Consider the following 24,484-nt stretch of genomic DNA (forward strand, 5'->3'; position numbering starts at 1 on the left):
ACTCCTGCGTAGTGTACTCCAGTCAATTCCGCTGTGCTCCGTCTAGCGAGAAAAAACAAGATGTAGAAATGTTCCCTATCATGAGTTCTACTTTCAACTAACATTTCAGTCGTTCTAAAGCTCTGCAGTGAAACTTTCTTTTGGAAAGAACAGCCTTTTCCAAAAAGAAAGAAACAAGCAGTTATATACTCACAATGAAGTTCTTTTTCGTTCTTCACTGTCTTGAGAGCACAGTTTAGATGATTATGTAAATATGTGTAACGTGATTTCCTCTCAATAACAAACTAAAAATGACAGTGGTGAGAAAATAGCAGTTAAGAAAGCATCTGATGCAATGTGGAAATGTTTGAATGAGCTCTGCAATTCACCGGAACTCCAGTCATGTCAAGTCACATTTATTTATATAGAACTTTATGTAATAGATTGCTTAAAAGCAAGAAGCTTTACAGTATTAAACATGTATAGTTTCAGTGTCTCTATCAATTAGAATTACAATTCAATACTTTGAAGCAGCTCTCTAGTCTAGTGTGTTCATGTTTTTACTCGTGGACATCTGATCTTGATGGACTGAACTGAAGAAATGAGCCAGAGAAGATTTCCACATCAGAGAAGGCGGAGCCTCAGAGCCACACCTACCTTTTTACATAATCGCCATGGACCAATGGTAGTTCAAAGGTGTTTACCAGCCACGTCGAACTTTTCTGGAAAGTTCACTTTAGCAGGCTGGTTTGAACTCCTGAAACAAACTCCAAACGAGCATAGTTTTGACCTGGTTTTGTTAAAAATGACGTCATAGAAGTTTGTTCTTCGATTCCACTTGACGTGAATCAGGGCCTTAACAGGACTGTGCTCGAGGACCTGCCCAGTCTTTCCACAGGCCTGCTTGCTAGTGCTCGGATGCTCATGCTCTCTGTCCTTTCCACATAAACGGCGGCACTGAAAATGAATCAGGCTGTCTTTTCAAGGAAGAAGCCTCAAGTGAAATGATTGTAACCTTTTAAAGGGGACCTATTATGCCCCTTTTTACAAGATGTAATATAAGTCTCAGGCTTCCCCAGAATGTGTGAGGTTTAAGCTAAAAATACCCCATTTATTCTACCATGTTGAGTTAAAGCAAAAACATGCTGTTTTCGTGCATGTATCTTTAAATGCAAATGAGCTGCTGCTCCCCACACACTATCCAGAAGTGGGCGGAGCCTTTACATCTCGTGCCTTTGATACTCTGCCAAAAAACTAACATTTTAAAGCCATATTAGTTTAAACTTCTGATATATGGTTTTCTGAGCGCACACATCCAAATCATCCGCACAGAAAGCTGGATGTTAGCTGGAGCTTCCTGTGAGTATTAAACTAAGTTCTCTTTCATGTCTTATTGCACTTAAACGATCAAATAGGTTATGTCAAAAACACACAAAGTTCACATAAACACAGTCGGTTATGTCTGTGAATGTGAAGAAATCACATGTGTATATTAGATCTGTGTATTAAAGTGACAGCAGAGTAATATACAGTACCTACAGCTGGAAATGCTGTTGATATGAACCAAACAACAAAAGAAAAAGACACACTGCAGACACATAATTATGTTCAAAAACAATATAAAAGTAGCACACAGACAGACGCTGCTTATGCACTAAAGCTTTGTCCACTATAAAGCAACATTTGCAGTTTAGAGCAACATAAAGCCATTCGTCTTTGAAAACGACAGCCAAATCAGAAGCAGCTGGGGGCGGGTCAAGAATCTCAGACATATTGAGTAGAAACTGTAACATTTATTTGCCATGACGACTCTTATTATGGCATGTCTGGTTACCCTGACACTCTCGTATGGATTCTTGAACAATTCCCAATTGAAAGTAATCCAGCTTAACTTGCAAGTGTCACTTGTAAGTGAACCACAATTTATGAGGACAAGTGATGTCCTGCAAGCATGCATTTTTAAGTTACTATACAGTTAAGTTTCTAGTACTACTTTAAAGACTGTTTGGCATATTGCAATATGTGTAGCACATTTTTCACTGAATTATTGGTGCAAATGTAATTCGTAATAGTACATTTATGTTGTGGATATGGCTGATTAATATCATATAAGATGTGTTTGAGTAACCTAATTAGCAAAGTGGTTCAAACTGCTGTTCAGCTCTTTCAGCTCAAGTGTAAGTCATAAGTCAATGCCCAACGTACTGTTGTTGGATCAGCTGAATCAACTCTTTCTGGATTTTCTTTCCTCTAAAAACATTATTAGTTCATTATTCATTTATTATATAACTCCCCTATACATTAATATATAATATGTAAATTAATATATAACTTTCTTCTTTTATTTACATCAACAGTATGGTTTAATTAAAATTGTTTAAAGGGGAATTGTGTTTTTTCTCCTTTCCTTTATTGTGTAATATAACTGTTTATGCATTTAAACGATCTGCAAAGTTACAAAGCACAAAGTCCATGCCAAACGGAGTGAATCTCTTACAGAAAACACCTGCTTTAAATGGCTTGTCTGTAGTCCTGCCATTATTTTCAGCGATTGACTGTGAGTTTATCACTGTGTCAAAACCACAGTAACGTTGACATTTTAAACACTATTCATCAGCATTATAAACACAACCTTTTGTTGCAAAGGTGGTTTGGGTCGATCAACTTGTTCTTCTTGACTGTCATTATCGAACTCGGGGTCGAACTGAAACAGCAAAACTGACACCACAGTTAGTGTAGTTACAGTAGTATTTACAGCACCTCATGAAGCCTCCGGGCCTGATGCTTGGCAGTTATAGTAATGGACATTACAAACCCGACGCACACTCTAAATGGTAGACCAATTACAACAGACTTGGGCTGGCTGACTCTTTAAAACCCGGCGGAAGGCGGGTTTTAAAGAGACCAAAATTAAAACCGAGCGTTCATACAGAGTGCTGCAATCATAATAAAATTAACGTTTTTTGAGCATTAAATCATTTAAACATATTCTAGGACAGTGTTTCCCAACCCTTGTCCTGGAGCACCCCCAACTCTGATCAAACGCACTTGATTCAACTCATCAGCTCATTAGTAGAGACTTCAAGACCTGAAATGTTGTGCAAAAAATGTGTACTGTTGGGGGGGTACTCCGTGACCAGGGTTGGGATCCACTGTTCTAGTAGAATTATGAACCTGTAAATGAGCATAATAGGCACTCTCATTATCTTAAAGCAACCCCTCTTTATTATCATTGATGAAATTAAATAAATAAAAAACTTCATCAACGCTCTTTTCTGTAATTTCATTGATAAGATTAACAGCAAATGTTACTTGTCTTAGCAGAAGTGGCCTTTGGAAAGCTCACATACTTAGCATCCCGAAACCAGAATCAAGTGTTATTTAGGTAGTCAAACCTGGAGAACAAACTTGAATAAATCAGTGTAGTATATAAGTCGATTCTTTCCATTATGGCAATATCTCCTTTGTTTAAAAGAACTAGGGAAAAAATATGGAGCAAAAAATCCCCTAGGCCAGCAGTGAATTCCTGTGTTGTTGATGTTTTTGTGTTAGCTATATTTGACATATAAAATATCATGATGTCCTATTCTAATCTAGTTATGCGTTTAGTTTGAGTTTAGTGCTTCTGCAGTGACCTTCAGCTGTCAGATATCTGGATTTACTGTCTCAGGGGTGAGAGCTGCTAAAAAATAAATCTCATAAAAATTAGCTTTAGGTGTCAGCTATTGCCCCTTGATAAAAAATAAGTTAATTTAAGAATTAAAATCAGGTGTGTGAAGCAGCCTAGACAAAACCTTTCATGCCCAGTTTGATATGAGCACCAATGAGAGGTATGTGAGCTCTGAATATGTCTCCTGTTTCTCTAGCTGGAGATGACTGCTTAAAAGCTTTTCACAGCTCTGTTTCTTTCTCTTGTTTGCTTCACCACCCACATCCTTTCTTTCATTCAGACGACTGTCTGAGAAGGTTCACCTCACAGTTCTCCTCTCCATGCTCATAGCATCTCTTCACATAGAGTTCGGCGTGATGTAAACACACGTCCTGCTGAGCGCCCTTTCATAGTGTTATGATACCATAGAATTTCAGATGATATTCTGAAAAAATATGGAGAAATTCCAATGACATTTCACCATGCGTGATACCGATTTTTGATATCACAGTAAAAATGAATATGGAATTGAACACTTTTTCCCAACAAAGTTGTCAGGCAGGATTTTTGATTTTTTTTCCACAAAAGTTTCATGGCCCCCAGAATAATTTGTTGTACGAGTATCTGAACCTGCAAAATATCAAAAGAAAGAACTTAAGTTAAAACTAGTAAGTTTTATTTACAGAAACGTTTTATTCTAGCTTCATGCATTATTTTTTAGTCATCTCATTTTGAAAAAAGCAACATTTTGAAAAGATCAAGTCCATAACACCACTAAAGCTTCACAGTCCTATAGCTCATCCTGGGTCGACATTTCATTCAATAACATTATGCAGTTTTTTTTTTTTTAACACATGCATCTGCTTACATTTGCTATCACTTGTTTCTGCTTTTTTTTTTTTTGCTTATGTTTTGATCTAGAGATTCTGTACTCTTTCAGAAGATGTATAATAGCGCTCTCTACCATATAACAGTGGCAACACAGAAAGCCAGAAAATTCCGTCAATGGCATGGATAAAAGAAAAATCAATAAAAAAAAACGTTATCAACATATGTTGACAATATGTCTACATTGAGATCGTGGATTACAGAGACTGTAGAAAGGCTGTTATAGTTTTGTACTGAAGTGCCAGTGTGTTTGACACCCGCGCTACTAATGTTGGGTAAGACTGCGTCTCTTGAGTGTCTCTGAAGGTGACAGCAGGGACACAGTGTGCCCGGAGCTTATTAGCCCACACAAACACACACACACACACACACATTTGCTTTTGTCAGCGTCAACCACCACACCTGCTAGCTGCTTGATCATATTCCAACTCTGACTAGTTTCAGAGCCGGTACAAAAATAACCTGTGTTTTCCTTGTCCCCAATGCACACGCTTGACCCTCCAAGAGGTCAAATGGACATGAAATACTGATTCAAATAGACTTAATACTAACACATATTGGTGTGGATGTAGCCTGACGTCGTCATACTCAATTCTAGTCAGAATGTGAGTCTGATACTTTTCCATAGAGATTTGATTATGGGGCGTGTCTCAACCAAACCAGGAAAAAAAAAACTCTGCACTCAATTGGATAGACCTACAACCAATCAGAGCAACGGAGTAAATGACGCATGTTCTTCATTCATATTTTCAACCAACAAAATGTCGCGGCTCTCTGTTCCTCTTTTAAAATGAATGCGCTGTCGATATAACAGACGCGATGGCGGAATCTACACATGATGTTTCATAAACAAAGTTCGGGAGGAGCACGTACAAATAATCAATCCAATATAAACTTGTCATCAAACAATACCATGTCTAACGTTACCCTATCTATCAGCATGAGGAAGCATATTCACTCTGTAAACTTACCTAACACTCCTTGACAGTTTTTCAGCATCCCTCCACCACCCCGAATCCTCACTCTTGTCTTGTTCTCTCACAACCAGGAATACGGGGGAGCATGGCTACCGAGCCCACAGCCCTCTCCTCGGACAGCACGTCATATACGCATTTATTCTATCGACTTATTTGTGTGAAATCTTATAAACGCATTTATTCTATCTGACTTATTTGTAAATGTGAACTCGTGAAATCTCAATTCTCCAGCAGCAGTCGTCTTTGTTGTAAACTAATTCAAATCAAGCGCTCTTTGGTGACGTGGACGATTACGTTGCATTGCTCATCTGTCCATCATCGTATAAAGCCCGCCCTGACAATTTGATTGGTCCGAACAATTTTTGTTCGGGCATAATAGCTCCTCAACGGAGCGAGTCCAGACCGAACTTCCCGACCAAAAAATATTGTGGGCGGGGTTCGGGCTGGCACCCAGGCTAGTGTGGATGCAGCATCACACAAAAGTTAAAAGTTACCTTATTCTTCACAGGTGTGTTTGTCACCCAGCAGTTTATTCTGCAACCTAGACAAAGATAAAGTGAGCAGTGGTTGGTGTGTCATGTGATTTCAACATGGCGGCCACCATGAGGATGGACCACCCTTATGTAGGATTATACAGCTTTTATTAGGCCAATGATATTACTGGAATATTCGCTTGATGTGAGTGGAAATCTTTTCAAATATTTTGGTCAAAATTACTATTTATTTATTAAGATAAAGTGAGTGGTATTTGGTTGGTCATGTGATTTCAACAGTTGAGTTTAAATTATTATATTATTTGGTGAGAAAGAGTGATACGAATGACAACTAGCACAGTGTCATTCTGCAAATATCTGTCAAACATTTTTGTTTAATGTTGAAATTGGCGATTCAGAAATGGTATTTCAAAGACGTGCAAAAATTCAGTGAAGGGGTTTAAGTAATAGCAGTAGCAATGCTAGCATTAGCGAACACCGCTAATAAGAGTTTCAGAGGGAAATCTAATTTTCTGTTTTTGATTACTGATGCTGCGGTGAATATGGAGGCGCATGTATCATGTTGCCACAGAGGAAGAGTGGGAAGTATGTGTGGGACGCTGCATAAATGTGTGTTAGCATGAAGTGAAAATGGCTGGAATTGGATGTATGTTATGATGTGTTGGTACACATATGGTGTGTGGTGGGCCTGATTGTCTGCGCAATGGTCAGGTTGTTTTAATCCGTTCTCTCTTCCCCACAACACACTGATGGGAACCACCCCAGACAGAGGTAACAATGAATCGGCAGAAAGCTGAACTCTGGCATGCTATTTGTGTGTGTTCGTACAGTATTTGTGTTTGTACTTTCACACTTGAGGGTCCTAATGAGTATATTTTCTGTGTCTTTCTATGTCAAAAACAGGTAGAAAACTGTGTTCACACCACTGTGGAGTCACCTTCGCACATGCTCATAAAATGTGAACCAGTTTACTGCAGAAATGACAAATACAGTGTGATCTTGCGATTTGTGAAGCCAAATCAGTGGTTTACTGTGTTGTTGTTCAATATATATCAGAGCTGGTTACCTAGACAACATTGTTGAGCATCATAGGCACCATTATCACATGTTGTACTGCAGTTTAGATGGTCAACTCTCTTAATTTTGAACATTTGGGATTATGAAAATGTGCATAACCCCTTGATTCAAATGGTCAAATGCATCTCCGATGACCAAAAACGCTGTTTAGGTAGGAAATCTACTTTGGTCAAACAGTTGGCCTCAAATATGGTGCTCAAAAATGTTGTTTAAGCTAGGCAATCCACTTGTTTTAAACATTGAGAGAGATCTACGATGGCGACCGCCTTGATTTAATTGTTTGACCATGCCAAAAAATGCAGTCTAGGAAGGCAGCTCACTAGGTTTTGAAACAGCCCATCATGTGCTGTTCTGTAAGTGACACTTATGAAATGTCTGCTTTAATGATCTTTTCATGTTGTTATCTCTTTTGCTTGTGTCTTGTATGACTCTGCATCACTTGCATGATTGTACTGTGCAGTGTCAGTGTTAGCATGCTAGTTCCCTTGTATCCGCTTCTCTGCTCAGACTCTGTGGAGCTCAGCTCTGAAACAGGACTCAGATGCACTATATGGTGCTCTACAGAAGCATTGCTGACTCTCTCTCCTCTGTTTCTCTCTGGGCACCTACAGAAGATCTCTCAGGACAGGGAGAAGTTTGCAGACGAGGACAGCATTTTCTACACACTGGGGGAGTGTGGACTCATCTCTTTCTCTGACTACATCTTCCTCACAACCGTCCTCTCCAGTAAGTCTCTGTCTGTATCTCTTTTTTTTTTTTCCTTTATTTAACCAGGTTAGTCTCATTGAGATATATAATCTCTTTTGCAAGAGAGACCTGGCCAAGATAGCAGAACAAATTTGATCACACAATCACAAAACAAATACAAAAGAGGCAAAGACAACTCAAGTGCATTTCAAATTAAATAAAGAGTGCCATTAATTAAAACATTGGCACTTGTGGATGGACTCATGTTCTATAGTTTTAACATAACCTTTACAATCATTTATGGAAATTAGACACTGTAGTTTAAGTGTTTTCTGTAGGTCATTTCAAGTCGAAGGTGCAACAAACATGAAATCCTTTTTGAACAACTCTGTCAGAGCTTGAGGCGCATTCAATGAAATCGTTTTCTGGGACCGTAAACCATAAGTACTCTGTGTAAAAGAAAGAAATTCGGATATGTAACATGGGAGCCTGCCTATGATGACCTTATATATAAAAATATAAAGGTGAGTAAGCCGGCGATTTGACAGATAGGGCAAATTCACTGTGGAGTAAAGTGTACAGTGATGAGTGAAGGGCATGCAATTTGAAATCAACCTTAAAGCTCCATGAAACACAGCATCCAACATCTGAAGACACTTTGATTGGGCATTCATATACAACAGATCACCATAATCAATAATAGAGAGAAATGTGGTATCGACTAGCCTTTTTCTGGCAGAAAAAGTAAAACGAGATTTGTTCCTAAAGAAAAAAACCTAGCTTCAATTTCAACTTTTTTTACTAGATTCTGTATATGAAGCTTAAAAGAAAAGGTGACCATCAATTAAAAATCCTAAATATTTATAAGATGAAACTACCTCAATTGGTTTACCCTGATCAGTAACAATATTCAGGTCTAACAAATTTTTCCTTGAGTTTGAAAAGACCCTTACTTTGGTCTTCTCTGCATTAAGCACAAACTTTAATTGATAAAGCTGTGCTTGCACTCTATCGAAAGCAGTTTGCAAGCATTCATACGCCTTCCTAATGGTAGCTGCGCAACAATAAATAACCGTATCATCTGCATAAATATGGAAAAATGCATGTTGAACATTTTCCCCCAGACAGTTTATATAAATAGTGAATAAAAGTGGCCCCAGAATGGTGCCCTGTGGTACATATTGATACATATTTTGACGTTAGGCCATCAACTTGCGTAGCTTGAGTCCTATCAGCGAGGTAGTTGATAAACCAGCCTACAGAGTGCTAAGACATACCTATACTGATCAGTCTCTGAACTAGTATGCTATGGACAACAGTGTCAAATGCTTTGGACAGATCAATGAACAGAGACACACAGTGTTTCTTATCATCAAGTGCTTTGACTATATCATTAATTACTTTTATAGCAGCAGTGGTAGTGCTGTGTTTTTTCCTGAAACCAGATTGATGCTTAGATAAAATTGACTGAGCGTTTAAATACTCTTTCACTTGTTCACTAACCAAAGATCCCAACACTTTGGCCAATGCTGAAAGTTTGGAAATGGGTCTATAATTATTAGGCAAGGTAGGGTCACCTCCTTTCAAAAGTGGTAAAACATATGCAGACTTCCATTCCTTGGGAATTTTGTTTGTGACCAGTGAAAGATTTAAAAAATGAGTCAGAGGTTCAGCTAGGATATCTGCAGCGAATTTCAAAAAGAAAGGTTGTAAGTGATCGGGGCCCACAGGTTTTTGAGGAATCAATTGTTTTAGGGCTTTATAAACACAAGCAACAGAGAAGGAGCTAAAACTGAAAGTTTTGTCGGTAGTAATAAAGGTGTCATTTACCGGCTTCGACACTATAGGGGCAACAGAATCAAACAAGAAACCAGATGATATGAAATGCTCAGATATAGACACACCATTCTTAACTAGAAACAACGGAAAACCTGTTGGTTTAGTCGATGCTGATAACGACTTAATAGTTTTCCAGAATTTTTTGGGGGTCATTTAGATTCTCGGTGGTTTCAGATAAGTAAAATTCAGCTTTAGCTTTTCTGAAACGTGAAGTGAATCTGTTTCGCAACCGTCTGAAAACAAACCAGTCAGCATCAGTATCTGTTCTCCTTGCTTTTGCCCAGGCTACATTTCTCTCGTGGGGCAAATTAGAAATCTCAGAAGTAAACCAGGGATTGTCCCGCCCCTTAATTCTAAATTTGCGAATAGGTTCATGTCTGTTAAGAATATCAAGAAAACAGTTTTGAAAGAAAGTCAGGGCTAATTCCACATCATCAATCAAGGCAATTCTACTCCAGTCAAAATAAAATAAATCATATAAAAAACCCTGCTCAAACATTTTCATATTTCGCCTTTCAACAATACGAGGTGCAGACTTGAGCACTTTAGTATCTCTAACAGTAGCAATCACACAGTGAGCACTCACATCATTAGCAAAAACACCTATTGCAGAGTACATAAAAGGGGCATTGGTCAGGATTAAATCAGTGAGTGATGATTTCTCCGGACATTTAGGATTTGGCAGAGTAGGAGTGTTAATTAATTGAGTCAAATTTAAATTGTCACACTGCTCTTCAAAAGCATCGGCCTTAGCCAGTCCCAGTTCAGATCACCAACAACAATAGTGTCATTACAAATAACTTGACTTCACAAATTTGATAGTGTAGATGAAGAGTCATTTGATGCAGATGAAGTTCTATAACAACCAACCAACCTGATATAGTGGTCTTTAGAGACTTCAAGGTTTAAGGCCAAAAACTCAAATTGTTTACATGCGATATTGAGAGCACTAAACTAGAGTTGAATTTGCATTTGATATAAATAGCAACACCTCCCCCTCTTTTTGGGGGGTCTGAACAATACACATTATAACCATCGATGCCAATATCTTTATCAAGGACAGATTTAGTCAGCCAGGTTTCAGATAAAACAACAATGTCAGCATCAGTTGAACTGACCCATAAATTAACCATATCCAGTTTGGACATTAAACTCCGAACATTGAGGTGAATAATACCCAGGCCAGACCTTGATTTAAAATCTTCAGGTGAATCACATAGCTTAAGGCTACCAGGGCCCGGATTAGGCAGAACATTTCCAGAGATTAGTAATAAAATAATAACAAGGAGTCTGGACTTAGCTGATTTGCAGCAGAAAGTGCCAGATCTAGAATTTAATGATATAAAAAAGCAGGAAGTGAGTCTGCAGAGACAATAAACCAATCCTTCAAAATGGAGAGGAAGTGAAGGTGGAGTAAATTTGTAGCCTTGTAAACAAACAGAAATGAGTGACTTGGCCCCTGGGATTTAAGTTGGACAGTGGAAAAGTTTTCAGGCCTTGAGACTACATAAGGGAACTGCATATGGATGGACTCATTTTCTGACTGCAAATGGACAACCCCACTGTTAAGGGGGATCAGAAAGATAAACAAGGCTAGATAAAACTTCATTTTTAAAACACTAGGCAGACAGCTTTGTGCAATGGCCCGATGGTGGTGGAGGCAGCTGAGGCTGAAACAGACAACCGTCCAGTCTTGGAGACAGCTGAGGCTGTGGCCGGTGAAAGCCTGGTGGTGGTGGTGAAGGCAACCAAGACCTTAGCAGACGACAAATGCGGTGGTGGAGAAGAAGGCAGCTAAGGCTGTAGCTGACGATAAGTCCGGTGATGGAGGCAGCTGAGGCCGTAACAGATGACAAGTTCAGTAGTGGAAGATGCGACTGAGACTGTAGCAGATGACAGCCCAGAGATGGAGGCAGCTGAGATTGTAGCCGGTGACAGCCTGATGGTTAAAACAGCTGAGGCTGTAGCAGTTGATAAACTGGTGGGATGGAGGGAGCTGAGGCTGTAGTAGACAGGCCCACTGAGGTGGTGGTAGTGAGGAGGTGAGGGCCACAGCTGAGGTAGGCAGAAGCCCGATAAATGGGTTTTAGGCAAGCAGCACCTTGGTGGTAGAGGCAGTAGCTGGTGGCGGCAAGCAGTGAGGGCTGTAACTCCAGCTATGAGTAAGCCACCTACTTTGCTGCAAGTAGTACTTAAAGTATTGCTTAGAATTGTTGCAGTTGTTGCCTGTGGCTAGTTGCTCGTTGATTGTCAATGGCTAGTAACAGAGTCTAAATTTAAAACAGGTGGAAACTAGCTGTTTAGTAGTGGAGTGTGGATTAGGCTAGAGGTGGATGAGCCAAAATAAAAGTCCATGTAGTGTAGGCTAAGGCACAAAAAGGCTACTAGCCCACAGCTAGCTAAGCTACACAAAAAGACTCCATCAAATCCAGTTTGAAGACAATTCACCATTAAAAGACAGTACTGTGCCTCAATGTCAATCAAGGACTTTTTAAGGTTTCTCTCACCCATCCGAGGCAAACACACAGATGTAGTGGTGATGTACCTCTTGCTGTTCCAAAGAATGATGCGAACTGTGAGTCAGTAGTGCAGAGATCCAGAGGCCCAAAAGTACCAGAAATCAAGCGGGTAAACTCCACAGCGGAACACAGTAATCCACTCAGTATGCTTTAAAAGTCCATATGTTGTAATTTTCAAGGTTAAAGGGGTGGTAAAATGCCCTTTTCACAAGATGTAAAATATATCTATGATGTCCCCAGTGTGTGTGTGTGTGTGTGTGTGTGTGTGTGTGTGTGTGTGTGTGTGTGTGTGTGTGTGTGTGTGTGTGTGTGTGTGTGTGTGTGTGTGTGTGTGTGTGTGTGTGTGTGTGTGTGTGTGTGTGTGTGTGTGTGTGTGTGTGTGTGTGTGTGTGTGTGTGTGTGTGTGTGTGTGTGTGTGTGTGTGTGTGTGTGTGTGTGTGTGTGTGTGTGTGTGTGTGTGTGTGTGTGTGTGTGTGTGTGTGTGTGTGTGAAGTTTTAGTGCAAAATTCCCCACAGATATTTTTATATAGCAAGTTAAAGTTGTCACAAATGTAATCTTATACAACAACTTTTCCTCTTCTCAACATGGACTGCGTGTTCCCGGTGGCTGTGTTTATGTAAATTCTAGGGTTAGTGATGTCACTAACCCGGGAGGAATGTCGTGTAGTCCCAACCAGCCGTTTGTTGTAGTCCTTTTCTTTAAAAGCAAATATCTTCCTTTGCTTTGAACTTTAAGTATTGTAACTTTGCAGATGTTGTTTATGCTCAAACAGCAACATTACACACTAACTAAAGTTAGAAAAGTGAAATCATAATCAACCACCCCTTTAAAAATAATATTTAAAGGAGTCATAATGTTGTGTTACCTTGGATACCCAAATGCTCTATTATAGTATTTTAGGCACTTCTAAAAAAGAAAAGTGGAAAAAAAATCAACACAGAGCCCCTCAGACCCTTATTTCTAAAGGCATTATTGTCTCGCGAGATCTGATGCGATGTTTTGGCTGTCGTGGACGGTCATTATAATAATGCAAATGAGGGGCGCGTTGATTGGTTGCAGGAATGTATTTTACTACTTCCAAGCGGTACAAAAACATAGACAAAATACTGCAATAGCTCAATAAATGTGACGGTACTTATTGTTAGTGAAATTGTAATCACAACCAAAGAAAAAAGAAAAAATACACCATTGCCAGATACATTCTTACAGAAGCCCCACTAACTGAAAGCTATTTTCAAACTGCATGTTTTGCATGAGTTTGGCTAATAATGTTTAGTGGTATATTGTTTTCATACTTGCATTTAAACAGTTTTAGCCACTGAGCATGGACTCCTGTACCGTCACTACTGTAGCTGCTAGTGTAAAACAAAGTCGAAAGATGTGGCTAGCATTCGTAGAGTCCATTCCCCGTGTTTACCTCGAAGGTAACGTTACATACAATTAGCTGTTAGCTGCTATTTGTTAACCACAGTAGAGCAATAAAAACACAGTCTTACCTTTTCAATTTCTGGCAAGTCCCTGATGGTGGGGATGGCACCTTTTCCCAAACGGAGCTTCGAGGCCAAGTTCGCCTGATACTGCCCCAAATTTGTAAAAGATTCCGGTGTAAAATGTTTAGCACACACACCTAACGATACGCCACTTGAAAGAGTTGTTGGGACAGCGTCATTAAAAATGAATTTCATCCACTGTTCCCTGATAGTTTCGTCCGTTTTTGGTAGATAAAACACATTTGCATGTTGTTTGTGGCAGTCAACCACAGAGCATCTCAGGTGTGCACTCGATTTCTCCATCTTTCTCGAGTCGACTAAACTGAATCTGAGGGGGAGAGGGGCGGGCTTCCCGCGGCATAGGTTTGCGGTGTCCATATTTGGTATATCCTCCCCCGTCTTGACGTCAAGAAGGGGAAGAAATCAAAATCTCGTTTTTTCGTGCGCGTGCACGTGGCCTATTTTACAAACCCCGAGGTAAACAAACGCTTCACTTTTAAATATCGGCTTCCCGGCCAGTGTATAATCATTATGCAATCATAACATACATTGATTCTCGTGGAAAAGTGAAATTTCTACATTATGACTCCTTTAAAAGAGATGCCATTTCCAAACAAGAAACAACAATACAGGACAAACACAGTTTCTGCCATCTTGGATTGATGTTGGAATCAATCCTTGGATTGGAATGGATTGACTAATACTGGCCAAACACCTGAACAATTTTAAGCCCAGTTTTGGGCCCGATTTGGTGTGTCCCAGGCCTAACCAATACAATGTTTTTGGAATTAATTCTGACACCTATTGGTGTGGATGCATCTTTACACATTTAATCAAAAGTGTCCACTTACTGATTTTATTATAGAAGTATTCACAGGCGTATGTCAACTAGTAGTTCATTCCACAACCAGAAGTGTCCAATAATAGGGGGGTTACAAAGATAAAGTGAGCAGAATTTGATTGGTCATTGTGATTTCAACATGGCAGCCCCCATGAGGATGTGTCAGTGAAAGTACATGGTGTCATTCCTTTGGATTGCAAATCCTCTGTTTCTTCTCTCTGCAGCTCCTCAGAGGAACTTTGAAATTGCTTTCAAGATGTTTGACTTGAATGGAGACGGAGAAGTCGACCTTGAGGAGTTTGAGCAAGTAAGTGAACACAAAAGACAGACCAAATCCGATTTTTGTGCATATCCTTTTGGAATCCGATCATATTTAGCGAGTGTTAACTGTGATTTTTTTTTTTTTTTACAAATCTGTGTCAACCTACATCCATATGTGGTTTGAAATCCTATTCAAATCACATGTCTGGAAATTTGTTTTAGTCTGACCACTCTGATCGGATTTCACATAGCTTTACTGCGTTTGTCACTTTTCACGCCACATAAACTTGTTAGACGTTGTAGGAAACTTACAGAAAGTCGTTGCAGAAACAAGATCGTGTTGTGAAGTAGGGCTGTCAAAATGGCTGAAAAAATACATTTGAATTTTATACTTAAATATGACTAATATTAGAATTATGTTAGAATTTAACAGGTATAATTTCATTTAGATTGAAAAAGCTTTTAGCTGGTCTCTTGAGGCCACAAGAGGGTGCAACGGGCAAAATATCTGTCTGTACAAAAAAAGTACATAACATTTAAATTAACGTTTATAAATCAAATATAATTTTGTAAATTGCATAAACAATTATGAACAAAACGGCATCATTTATTTATGCATAGTTTAATACAAAGAGCCGTACTGTTTAAAAACTTGAAATGGAATGGAATGAAAAAAAAAAGTTGAACTTCTTTTAACTTTACATGGCTTTCTAAACATACAGAAAGCCAGCGAGACGCGAGTGCAAAGGTCAAATATGTCCGTCTATCGTGTTTACATAGAAAGTAATGAAAAAGCAGCACAGAAAATGCGTTGTGTGAGCGGCCTGGTTACGGTTTTAACATAACCAAGATCTTTTCTATTTCTGCAATGTTTTGAATGAACAACGCACGCAGCAGCGGCACATCAAGTGGGTTCAACAGGACAGGCTAAGAAAAACATTAAAACGCAACAACTCTTACTTGATCATCGCATCACTGATACGGCTGCCTGACACATCCTAAAATTCGAATGCACCGGTTTTGTATTTGAATGTGGATTTTATTTTACATTTGACGAATATTCAAAATTTCACCTTTAGTTTTTATCGAATTTTGCAAAACACAGGAGTGTTTTGTAACACTTGTCACAGGGGTACAATTTTGTACCTTATTTACCCCTAAATGTTCATTGTAGTACTGTAGAGGTACATATTGCTACTCTAAGGTACTAATATGTACCTTTTAGAGGTTGGTAAGGTTGGCAAAGTTGTTCCTTTAAGTGTACTGCCTCAGTGACAAGCTGTTGTACCCCTAAAGGTTTTTTGCACAAATTTTTTTGACAGTGTAAAGGCCGTTTGTGTATTTTGGTTGCAGTTTTCAGCTGTTTATTTTGTTCTCGCTTGACCCTCAGGCTACATTTGCCTTTCATTTGCAAAGGCACTATGAGTCATTCACCTGGTAGTATCAGGGCTTTCAGTTTCCCAAAGCATTCACATGTACATGCAGCACCCGTTGGTAAACACACTGTAAATATACCAAGCAAATATACTAGCCACATCACAGGGACTTAATGCTGTCTATGGATGGGGACCTCCAGTAATCAGTCCATCGATCTACATCTGAGATCAGACAAGAGGGTGACATTCAAACCACAACAGATGCAATAGGTCAGAGAATTGTATATTGCCTGTTTGTCAGCCCGGGTTTCAAGAAGCCAATGTTCAATTTGACAAACAAAATGGTATTGTCAAAATTTGATTATGTCATCAAATGGAGCTCGTTATCCTAAATGTTGGCAATTAATATATAATGTGCAGTCACATGTGTTCATCACAGATCATCCAGGTTAGAGCTATTCATTTTTAGGGAACAAATTCTTCTAACTTTCATAACATCAGTTACAGTCTTTTAATATGCTAAGGAAATATATCAGTCTAAAACTGCTTGATCTTTAGGAGTATTTCAGCTCTCTTGGAATGACTGATTTAAGCAGAAGTATTTATGCTGTCATTTATTGATGTATTGATGCTTATGTTTATCTGCTGTCCCAGAACCTCACATACATCACTGCTAAACGCCACACTGCCCTTATTCCCAGATAACATCAGGTACTAACACCCTTGATGTAATAGACTGTGTCCTAGTTCCTTCTGAACCTCCACCAGTCCCTCAACAACTGAACTTTTACACCGTCATCCTGAGAAGAGTCCTTGAATTCCTCCCAGTGCTCGTCGTCTTCTTCACGGTTTTCAATTTCCTTTGGAGTTCAGTGTCCATCAGTGAATGATATTTAGAAAAAGAAAGAGAAGACATTCTTTCTGTGTCCTCCTCCTCCTCCTCATACTCATCATTCTCCTTCTTCTCAATATCTTTGTGGAGAAGGAGAAAAAGAAGAGACAAGCAGTAGAAGGGTAATCTTCTGTATATCCTTGTGCTCATTCTCCCCTTTCTTCTCTTCCATCCTCCTTCCTCCTTCCTCCTCTTCCTTCTTTTTACCTTTTTCTCCTTCCACCTGCTTCTCCTTCTAATCGTCCCCATCCTCCTCCTCCTTTCTTCTCCTCTGCCTTGTCCTTCTCCTCCTTTTTCTTCTCCACCTCCTTATCCTTTTTCTCCATCTCCTTGCCTTTGATCTCTGTGTCCCCCTTTTTTCTTCAACTCCTTTTTCATTTTCCTCCTCCTTGTCCTTCCTTTCCACCTCCTCCTTTTTCTCCACCTCCTTGCCTTTGGTCTCTACCTCCCCCTTTTTTCCCCTTTTTCTCCTCTTCCATCCTCCTTCCTCCTCTTCCTTATTTTTACCTTTTTCTCCTTCCACCTGCTCCTCCTCCTCTTTCTTTCTCCTCCTTCTCCTTGTCCTTCTTCTCCTCCTTTTTCTTCTGCTCCTCTTTGTCCTTATTCTCCACCTCCTTCTTTTCTCCTCCTCCTTCTTTACCACCCCTTCTCCTTTTTCTACTCATCCTCCTCATCTTTTGTCTCCATCTCCCCCTCCTTTTCACCTCCTCCTCCTTTATCTCCTCCTCCTCCTCCTTGTCCTTCTTCTCCACCTTATTCTTAATTTTCCCATCTTCTTCCTTTTTCCTCTCCTCCTTCTCCTTTTCCTCCTCTTTGTCCTCCTCCTGCTCCTCGTCCTTTTTGCCTCCTCCTTCCCCTCCTATTTTCCTCCTCCTCATCTTTGTCCCTCCATCTCCACCTCTTTCTCCTTTTTCTTTTTGTTTTCCTACCCTTCCTCCTCATTCTTTTTCTCATTCTTCTCCTCTTCTTTGTCCTTCTTGTCCTTCACATCCTTCTCCTTCCTCTGCTTCTCCATCTCCTTCTGAGTCGGCTGCATCACTCTCTCTCTTCTCTCTACTGATAGTCAGTGTGGTGTGTGTTCTGGTGCGCTCTGGCCATCAGTGTATCATACAGGTGGATGCTGCACATTGGTGGATATGGAGATTTTCCTCAAGTGTTATGCGAGGAGTGGCAAAAATGTTCTGTAAATGTAATGAATTACTCACATGAATTATTATTTCTGTTTTTTCAGGTTCAGAGTATCATTCGTTCTCAGACCAGTATGGGCATGAGACACCGAGATCGCTCCACCACAGGAAACACTCTGAAAACAGGAGGCTGCAGTTCAGCTCTCACCACATACTTTTTCGGGGCTGACCTGAAGGGCAAACTCACCATCGGCAGTTTCCTGGAGTTCCAGAGGAAATTACAGCACGATGTGCTTAAACTCGAGGTATGGCACAGAAGGCGAGGAAGATGGAGAAGTGCAGATTACATATGAGAGATGACAGGGAAATAAATTGAATTTGAAAGTTGTCAGCCAATGTCACAGATGGAAGCTTAGACTCCTGCATAAGTTACTACTGAAAGAAAGAAAGAACAAACGAACGAACGAATGAACGAACAAACGATAGAAAGAAAACAATACCCACAAGATACCCAAAAGTAGTGATAAAATGATCTAGATAAAAAAATATATATATATTTCACTTATATCTGACTTATTTATAACATATTTTCATTATACGAGTCATCTGCCACCCTGCTCTTTAGATATTAGTCAATGGAAAAAACAGGTCAACCACTCTTAGAGGTACTTTAGAGTAAACTATAATACTACCATGGTAGATGTCCAAAAAAACGTGCGTGATAAAAAAAAAAAGACAGATGACTTGTAATGTAGGAGTCAGTGAGGGCTTGAGAGCAGTTGGCAGCAGTGTGGCGTGAGTGACACTGAATGTGATGTAACCTCCTTAGGGTCTTACAGAGTGTCAGTGTGTCAGGCATCCTCTAGATCCTTTAGATCTCTCTCTCTCTCTCTCTCTCTCTCTCTCTCTCTCTCTCTCTCTCTCTCTCTCTCTCGTTATCTGGTCTTTGAGATGTGCTGAGGCTGCAGCTCTCTGTTCTGCTCTCTGTGTTAACAGCTCCCACCCACAGGGCCGCCTCACCTCAGTGGACTGAGCATTTAAATCCAAGATTACAGAAAGCAGAGATGAGACTTTTCTATCTCACAGTCCCTGACAATCACTAATAATGAAGTGAAAAGTCTTTTTGCTGTGTGTGCCTTTTAAAGAAATATTTAGCAGCTGTTCTTTTTTCATGTGTGTTGAAATGGGAGCCGAAATGGGAGTGTTGGAAAGTTATATTTCTTAGGTTGTCTAACGAGTGTTCACTGTTATCAGTTGTAGAAACTGATAGCAGCATGTTCACATTCATGATGGTTGTGTAGATAATAGCCAAACTTTTATTTAAATGAATGTAATGGTCAAACCCTATTGCATTGCAACCAGAGAGAGCTGTTCAACTTTTGCTGTCAGCTACTCTAAATCCTCCGACTCGTGACCTGGCGCAGCTGTGCCCACGCTTAAGCATTCAGTCGAACATGAATTGTAAATGATATTGACTAGCTGAACGCAAGATTCCCTTCTGAAGCCATTACTCAGCATGTGTGTGTGTGTGTGTGTAGTTTGAGAGGAATGATCCGGTGGACGGCAGGATCACAGAGAAGCAGTTTGGAGGGATGCTGCTGGCCTACAGTGGAGTTCAGTCTCGCAAGCTCAAACTGATGCAGAAGAACCTCAAAAGAATGTTCAAGGATGCTCAGGTGGGCGAGACGCCAGTCTGAAAAAGTTGTGTGTGTGTGTGTTTGTGAAGTGTCACTGTAAGAGGAGCACAGTGAGTCCTCATTCTCTCTCTCTTCAACTGTCAATGTGTCTGAGTGCCTGTGTCTGTGATATTTTCTCTTCTTTTTCCCATTCTCTCTTTTTAAAATACATGTGCATCCTAACCTGGTACGATGTGACAACTTTTGAGGGTCAAGTCATTTCTCTGTCCCTGCTGAGAGAAGAAAGAATTGACAAAATTACAGTCAATTTGAAATTATTTGGTCAAAAATACAGTAATATTGTGAAATATTATTACAATTTAAAATAACTGGTTATTATTTGAATATATATTAAATGTAATTTATTTCTGTGATTACAAAGCTGAATTTTCAGCATCTTTACTCCAGTCTTCAGTGTCACATGATCTTCAGAAATCATTCCAGTATACTAATAAAATGTTGTATTATTGTGCTGCTTCTTTAGGATTTTTTGATGAAAGTACATTTTCAATATAAAGTCTTAACTCATTTTTTAAAATCAATTTAATGCATCCTTGCTGAGGAAAAGTATGAATCTCTCTCAAAACCAATTCCCTGAAAAATTATTTTTTTATATTTGTCCAGTTCAAAGCACAGCCACTACAAACACATTCAGACAGACATGTCTGGGCGTTGCGTCATCCTTTGTGATGTTTTTTTAACGTCCTGCCCATGGTGTTGTGTTTTTAACACAGCTTTTAGAGTGAAAAATAACTTGTCTAATTCTAGTAACATTTAAAAACATGCTTCCAGACCCCTGTATGCTGTTCCGTTCCTTTTCTGTCCAGCTGGTCACATCACTGCCCCCTTAAAACTGCGAGAAATAAAGTCTGAATTGCGAGATATAAACTCGCCATTAAAAAAGGTAACTGTGACTTGATTCTTTATCTCGTGATTCAGACCTAATTGCTTGCAATTGCGAGTTTATAATTTTCTCAGAATTGTAAGATAAAAAGTCGCAATTACCTTTTTAATTTTTTATTCCATGGGGAAACTTCCATAGTTTGGTGTTCGAAAAATTACAGTATGTTTTATAGTACTTTTTTTAATAGTAGACAATGACCTCCCCACCATTTCAAGGCTCAAGTAAAGTTTGATTCCTCATTATATGATATGAATATGCATCAGAGGTCTGTAGCCTTTTTGACCTGAAGTGCCGTTTTAATTTTCTTATGCCCCAGGGTCAATTTAGATTTTTTCTTGTTAATCAATGTCTTTAGATGTTCACAGAGGTAAATGGATCAGTCACATGGATAATTTGATATAATTAACCCCATAGACTGATTTTTAGCTCAGAGTTGAATACTTGGTAAAACGAGTAAGAATGCATTGGGATACAGTTTAAATGCATCATCATACTCTCTGAAATGTTGGCCTGTCTTCAGTATGATTGTTGTTTTTGTCAGGCACGTACATTATCATGAGAGCACTTCGGCACGCTGGAGTATGAAGAGCTTTCTCTCCGTAGAGCTGTTTTATGTTTATGTGTCGCTCAAATGCTCTCATTTTGTCATTTTATGCTCTTATTAAAAGGATATTAAAACAATATGTACAGGCTCTGTGCTCATTGCAAACACAGCATGTTTTCCTCAGCTCTATTTGAGAGAGCTAATGTCATTTCACTTTCATTTCACTCTCTCAACAGTCTTTACTAACTGAGCTGCATGACCAGATTTGTCATAAAATAATTCAATGTAATGAATTACTTTAGTTGTGGGAGTCATTTTGGCATTCTCTATTTCTCTCTCGCACACAGGGCATCACGTTTGAGGAAGTGGAGAACTTCTTTACCTTCCTGAAGAACGTCAATGATGTCGACACTGCATTGAGTTTCTACCACATGGCGGGCGCCTCTATAGATAAAGGTACAAACTTACACACACACACAAATACATGATCCCTCAGGAAATTCCTTGTAATCCTTTAGTTTGGAAGCGGACAGTAGTTGACTGAAGCAATCAAATGCAGCTTGAGATTTCCAGAGGGTCAGTTTGTGGTCATGTTGCTGACTCTGAGTCTGCTACAAGACTACTTTGCAATGCAAAAATTCCCATTTGTAATTTCCATATTGCATCAGCTTATCCTGGTCTCCTCCCTCTCGCTCATTCCTACCATTAGCAGAGCCACTCAGCCAGATGTGTCTCATTTCACTGCAGCTGGTGCTCTTCCTTTAATAATCTTCTCTCTCACCGACTCTTCACATGCACACATTACCTGGATTTTCAGGCAATCCAAAAAAGTCTCCTTTCCATTTAACTGTACTCACTAGCTGTTTCATCCACCTATTTGTATGCACAGATATTGCATTAAAAAAAATGCTGGATGGAAACGCCAAGATGTGCATAAATTCTGAAAATGAGCATAAAAACATATGCGCTCAACTGAGTCGGTTAAATTGTTTATCCAATAAGGAAACATATGCATAAACTACCATGGAAACACATTTACTTGATGCGCATCAAAAAAAGACACGTGACTGCGATGGGATGGCATAACTGGACTAACCAGCATCTGAAAAGCTGTTTTGGTTGTTCTGAAATGCCTGAGCAAAGTCTGTAGTCAAAGTGGTTCGGTATAATTACCCCCCAGAACTGTCTTACAAAACTTTCCAAACGCCAGGCATTCGCCTCAGAAAGCAAGATAGCACAACCATGTTTATTGTGTTTCGTCTGCGCGCTCTGAGTAGTAATATATTTATACGAAAATTATCATTAACAGTGGCTTCTCCTACTGCATCAACTTCCATTTTTCTTAGAGATATTTAATGATGTTTTATTAACGTAGTTCGGGAGGAACACGTCAAAATAAGTTACTCTATTGCCACCTGCTGTCTACAATCAGTAATCACAAATACTCTAGTATCACCAGCTGTCTACAATCAGTAATCAACAAATACTCTAGTATCACCAGCTGTCTACAATCAGTAATCAACAAATACTCTAGTATCACCAGCTGTCTACAATCAGTAATCAACAAATACTCTAGTATCACCAGCTGTCTACAATCAGTAATCAACAAATACTCTAGTATCACCAGCTGTCTACAATCAGTAATCACAAATACTCTAGTATCACCAGCTGTCTACAATCAGTAATCAACAAATACTCTAGTATCACCAGCTGTCTACAATCAGTAATCACAAATACTCTAGTATCACCAGCTGTCTACAATCAGTAATCAACAAATACTCTAGTATCACCAGCTGTCTACAATCAGTAATCAACAAATACTCTAGTATCACCAGCTGTCTACAATCAGTAATCACAAATACTCTAGTATCACCAGCTGTCTACAATCAGTAATCACAAATACTCTAGTATCACCAGCTGTCTACAATCAGTAATCAACAAATACTCTAGTATCACCAGCTGTCTACAATCAGTAATCAACAAATACTCTAGTATCATCAGCTGTCTACAATCAGTAATCACAAATACTCTAGTATCACCAGCTGTCTACAATCAGTAATCAACAAATACTCTAGTATCACCAGCTGTCTACAATCAGTAATCAACAAATACTCTAGTATCACCAGCTGTCTACAATCAGTAATCAACAAATACTCTAGTATCACCAGCTGTCTACAATCAGTAATCAACAAATACTCGAGTATCACCAGCTGTCTACAATCAGTAATCACAAATACTCTAGTATCACCAGCTGTCTACAATCAGTAATCACAAATACTCTAGTATCACCAGCTGTCTACAATCAGTAATCAACAAATACTCTAGTATCACCAGCTGTCTACAATCAGTAATCAACAAATACTCTAGTATCACCAGCTGTCTACAATCAGTAATCAACAAATACTCTAGTATCACCAGCTGTCTACAATCAGTAATCAACAAATACTCGAGTATCACCAGCTGTCTACAATCAGTAATCAACAAATACTCGAGTATCACCAGCTGTCTACAATCAGTAATCACAAATACTCGAGTATCACCAGCTGTCTACAATCAGTAATCAACAAATACTCTAGTATCACCAGCTGTCTACAATCAGTAATCAACAAATACTCGAGTATCACCAGCTGTCTACAATCAGTAATCACAAATACTCTAGTATCACCAGCTGTCTACAATCAGTAATCACAAATACTCTAGTATCACCAGCTGTCTACAATCAGTAATCAACAAATACTCTAGTATCACCAGCTGTCTACAATCAGTAATCAACAAATACTCTAGTATCACCAGCTGTCTACAATCAGTAATCACAAATACTCTAGTATCACCAGCTGTCTACAATCAGTAATCACAAATACTCTAGTATCACCAGCTGTCTACAATCAGTAATCAACAAATACTCTAGTATCATCAGCTGTCTACAATCAGTAATCACAAATACTCTAGTATCACCAGCTGTCTACAATCAGTAATCAACAAATACTCTAGTATCACCAGCTGTCTACAATCAGTAATCAACAAATACTCTAGTATCACCAGCTGTCTACAATCAGTAATCAACAAATACTCGAGTATCACCAGCTGTCTACAGTCAGTAATCAACATATCTACCCAGTCAGCACGAAGGCAAACCATATATAATCACAGTCAAACTCACCTAAGGATATTCTACAGTCTTCAGAATACTCTGCGTTTGGGCCAATTACCAAGATCAGAGCCCTCTCTCCGGACAGCACGCCAAATACGTTTACCAATTTAAT

The 24,484-nt window shown here is 39.3% G+C and overlaps 1 protein-coding gene across 2 annotated transcripts in view; it reads left to right on the forward strand.

The window, feature by feature from the left end:
• The window catches only part of micu1 (mitochondrial calcium uptake 1), a 153,397-nt gene that overhangs the window by 123,142 nt on the left and 5,771 nt on the right, over positions 1-24,484 (forward strand). For both annotated transcript variants that reach the window (XM_084390941.1, XM_084390940.1), the window contains 5 exons: positions 7,676-7,790; positions 14,666-14,748; positions 18,202-18,402; positions 19,636-19,773; positions 21,569-21,677. In XM_084390941.1, coding sequence (XP_084247067.1) covers positions 7,676-7,790; positions 14,666-14,748; positions 18,202-18,402; positions 19,636-19,773; positions 21,569-21,677 — 646 coding nt within the window. The remainder of the gene's footprint in view (positions 1-7,675; positions 7,791-14,665; positions 14,749-18,201; positions 18,403-19,635; positions 19,774-21,568; positions 21,678-24,484) is intronic.

The sequence above is a fragment of the Rutilus rutilus genome, assembly GCF_951802725.1.
Source record: "Rutilus rutilus genome assembly, chromosome: 20".
NCBI lineage: Eukaryota > Metazoa > Chordata > Actinopteri > Cypriniformes > Leuciscidae > Rutilus > Rutilus rutilus.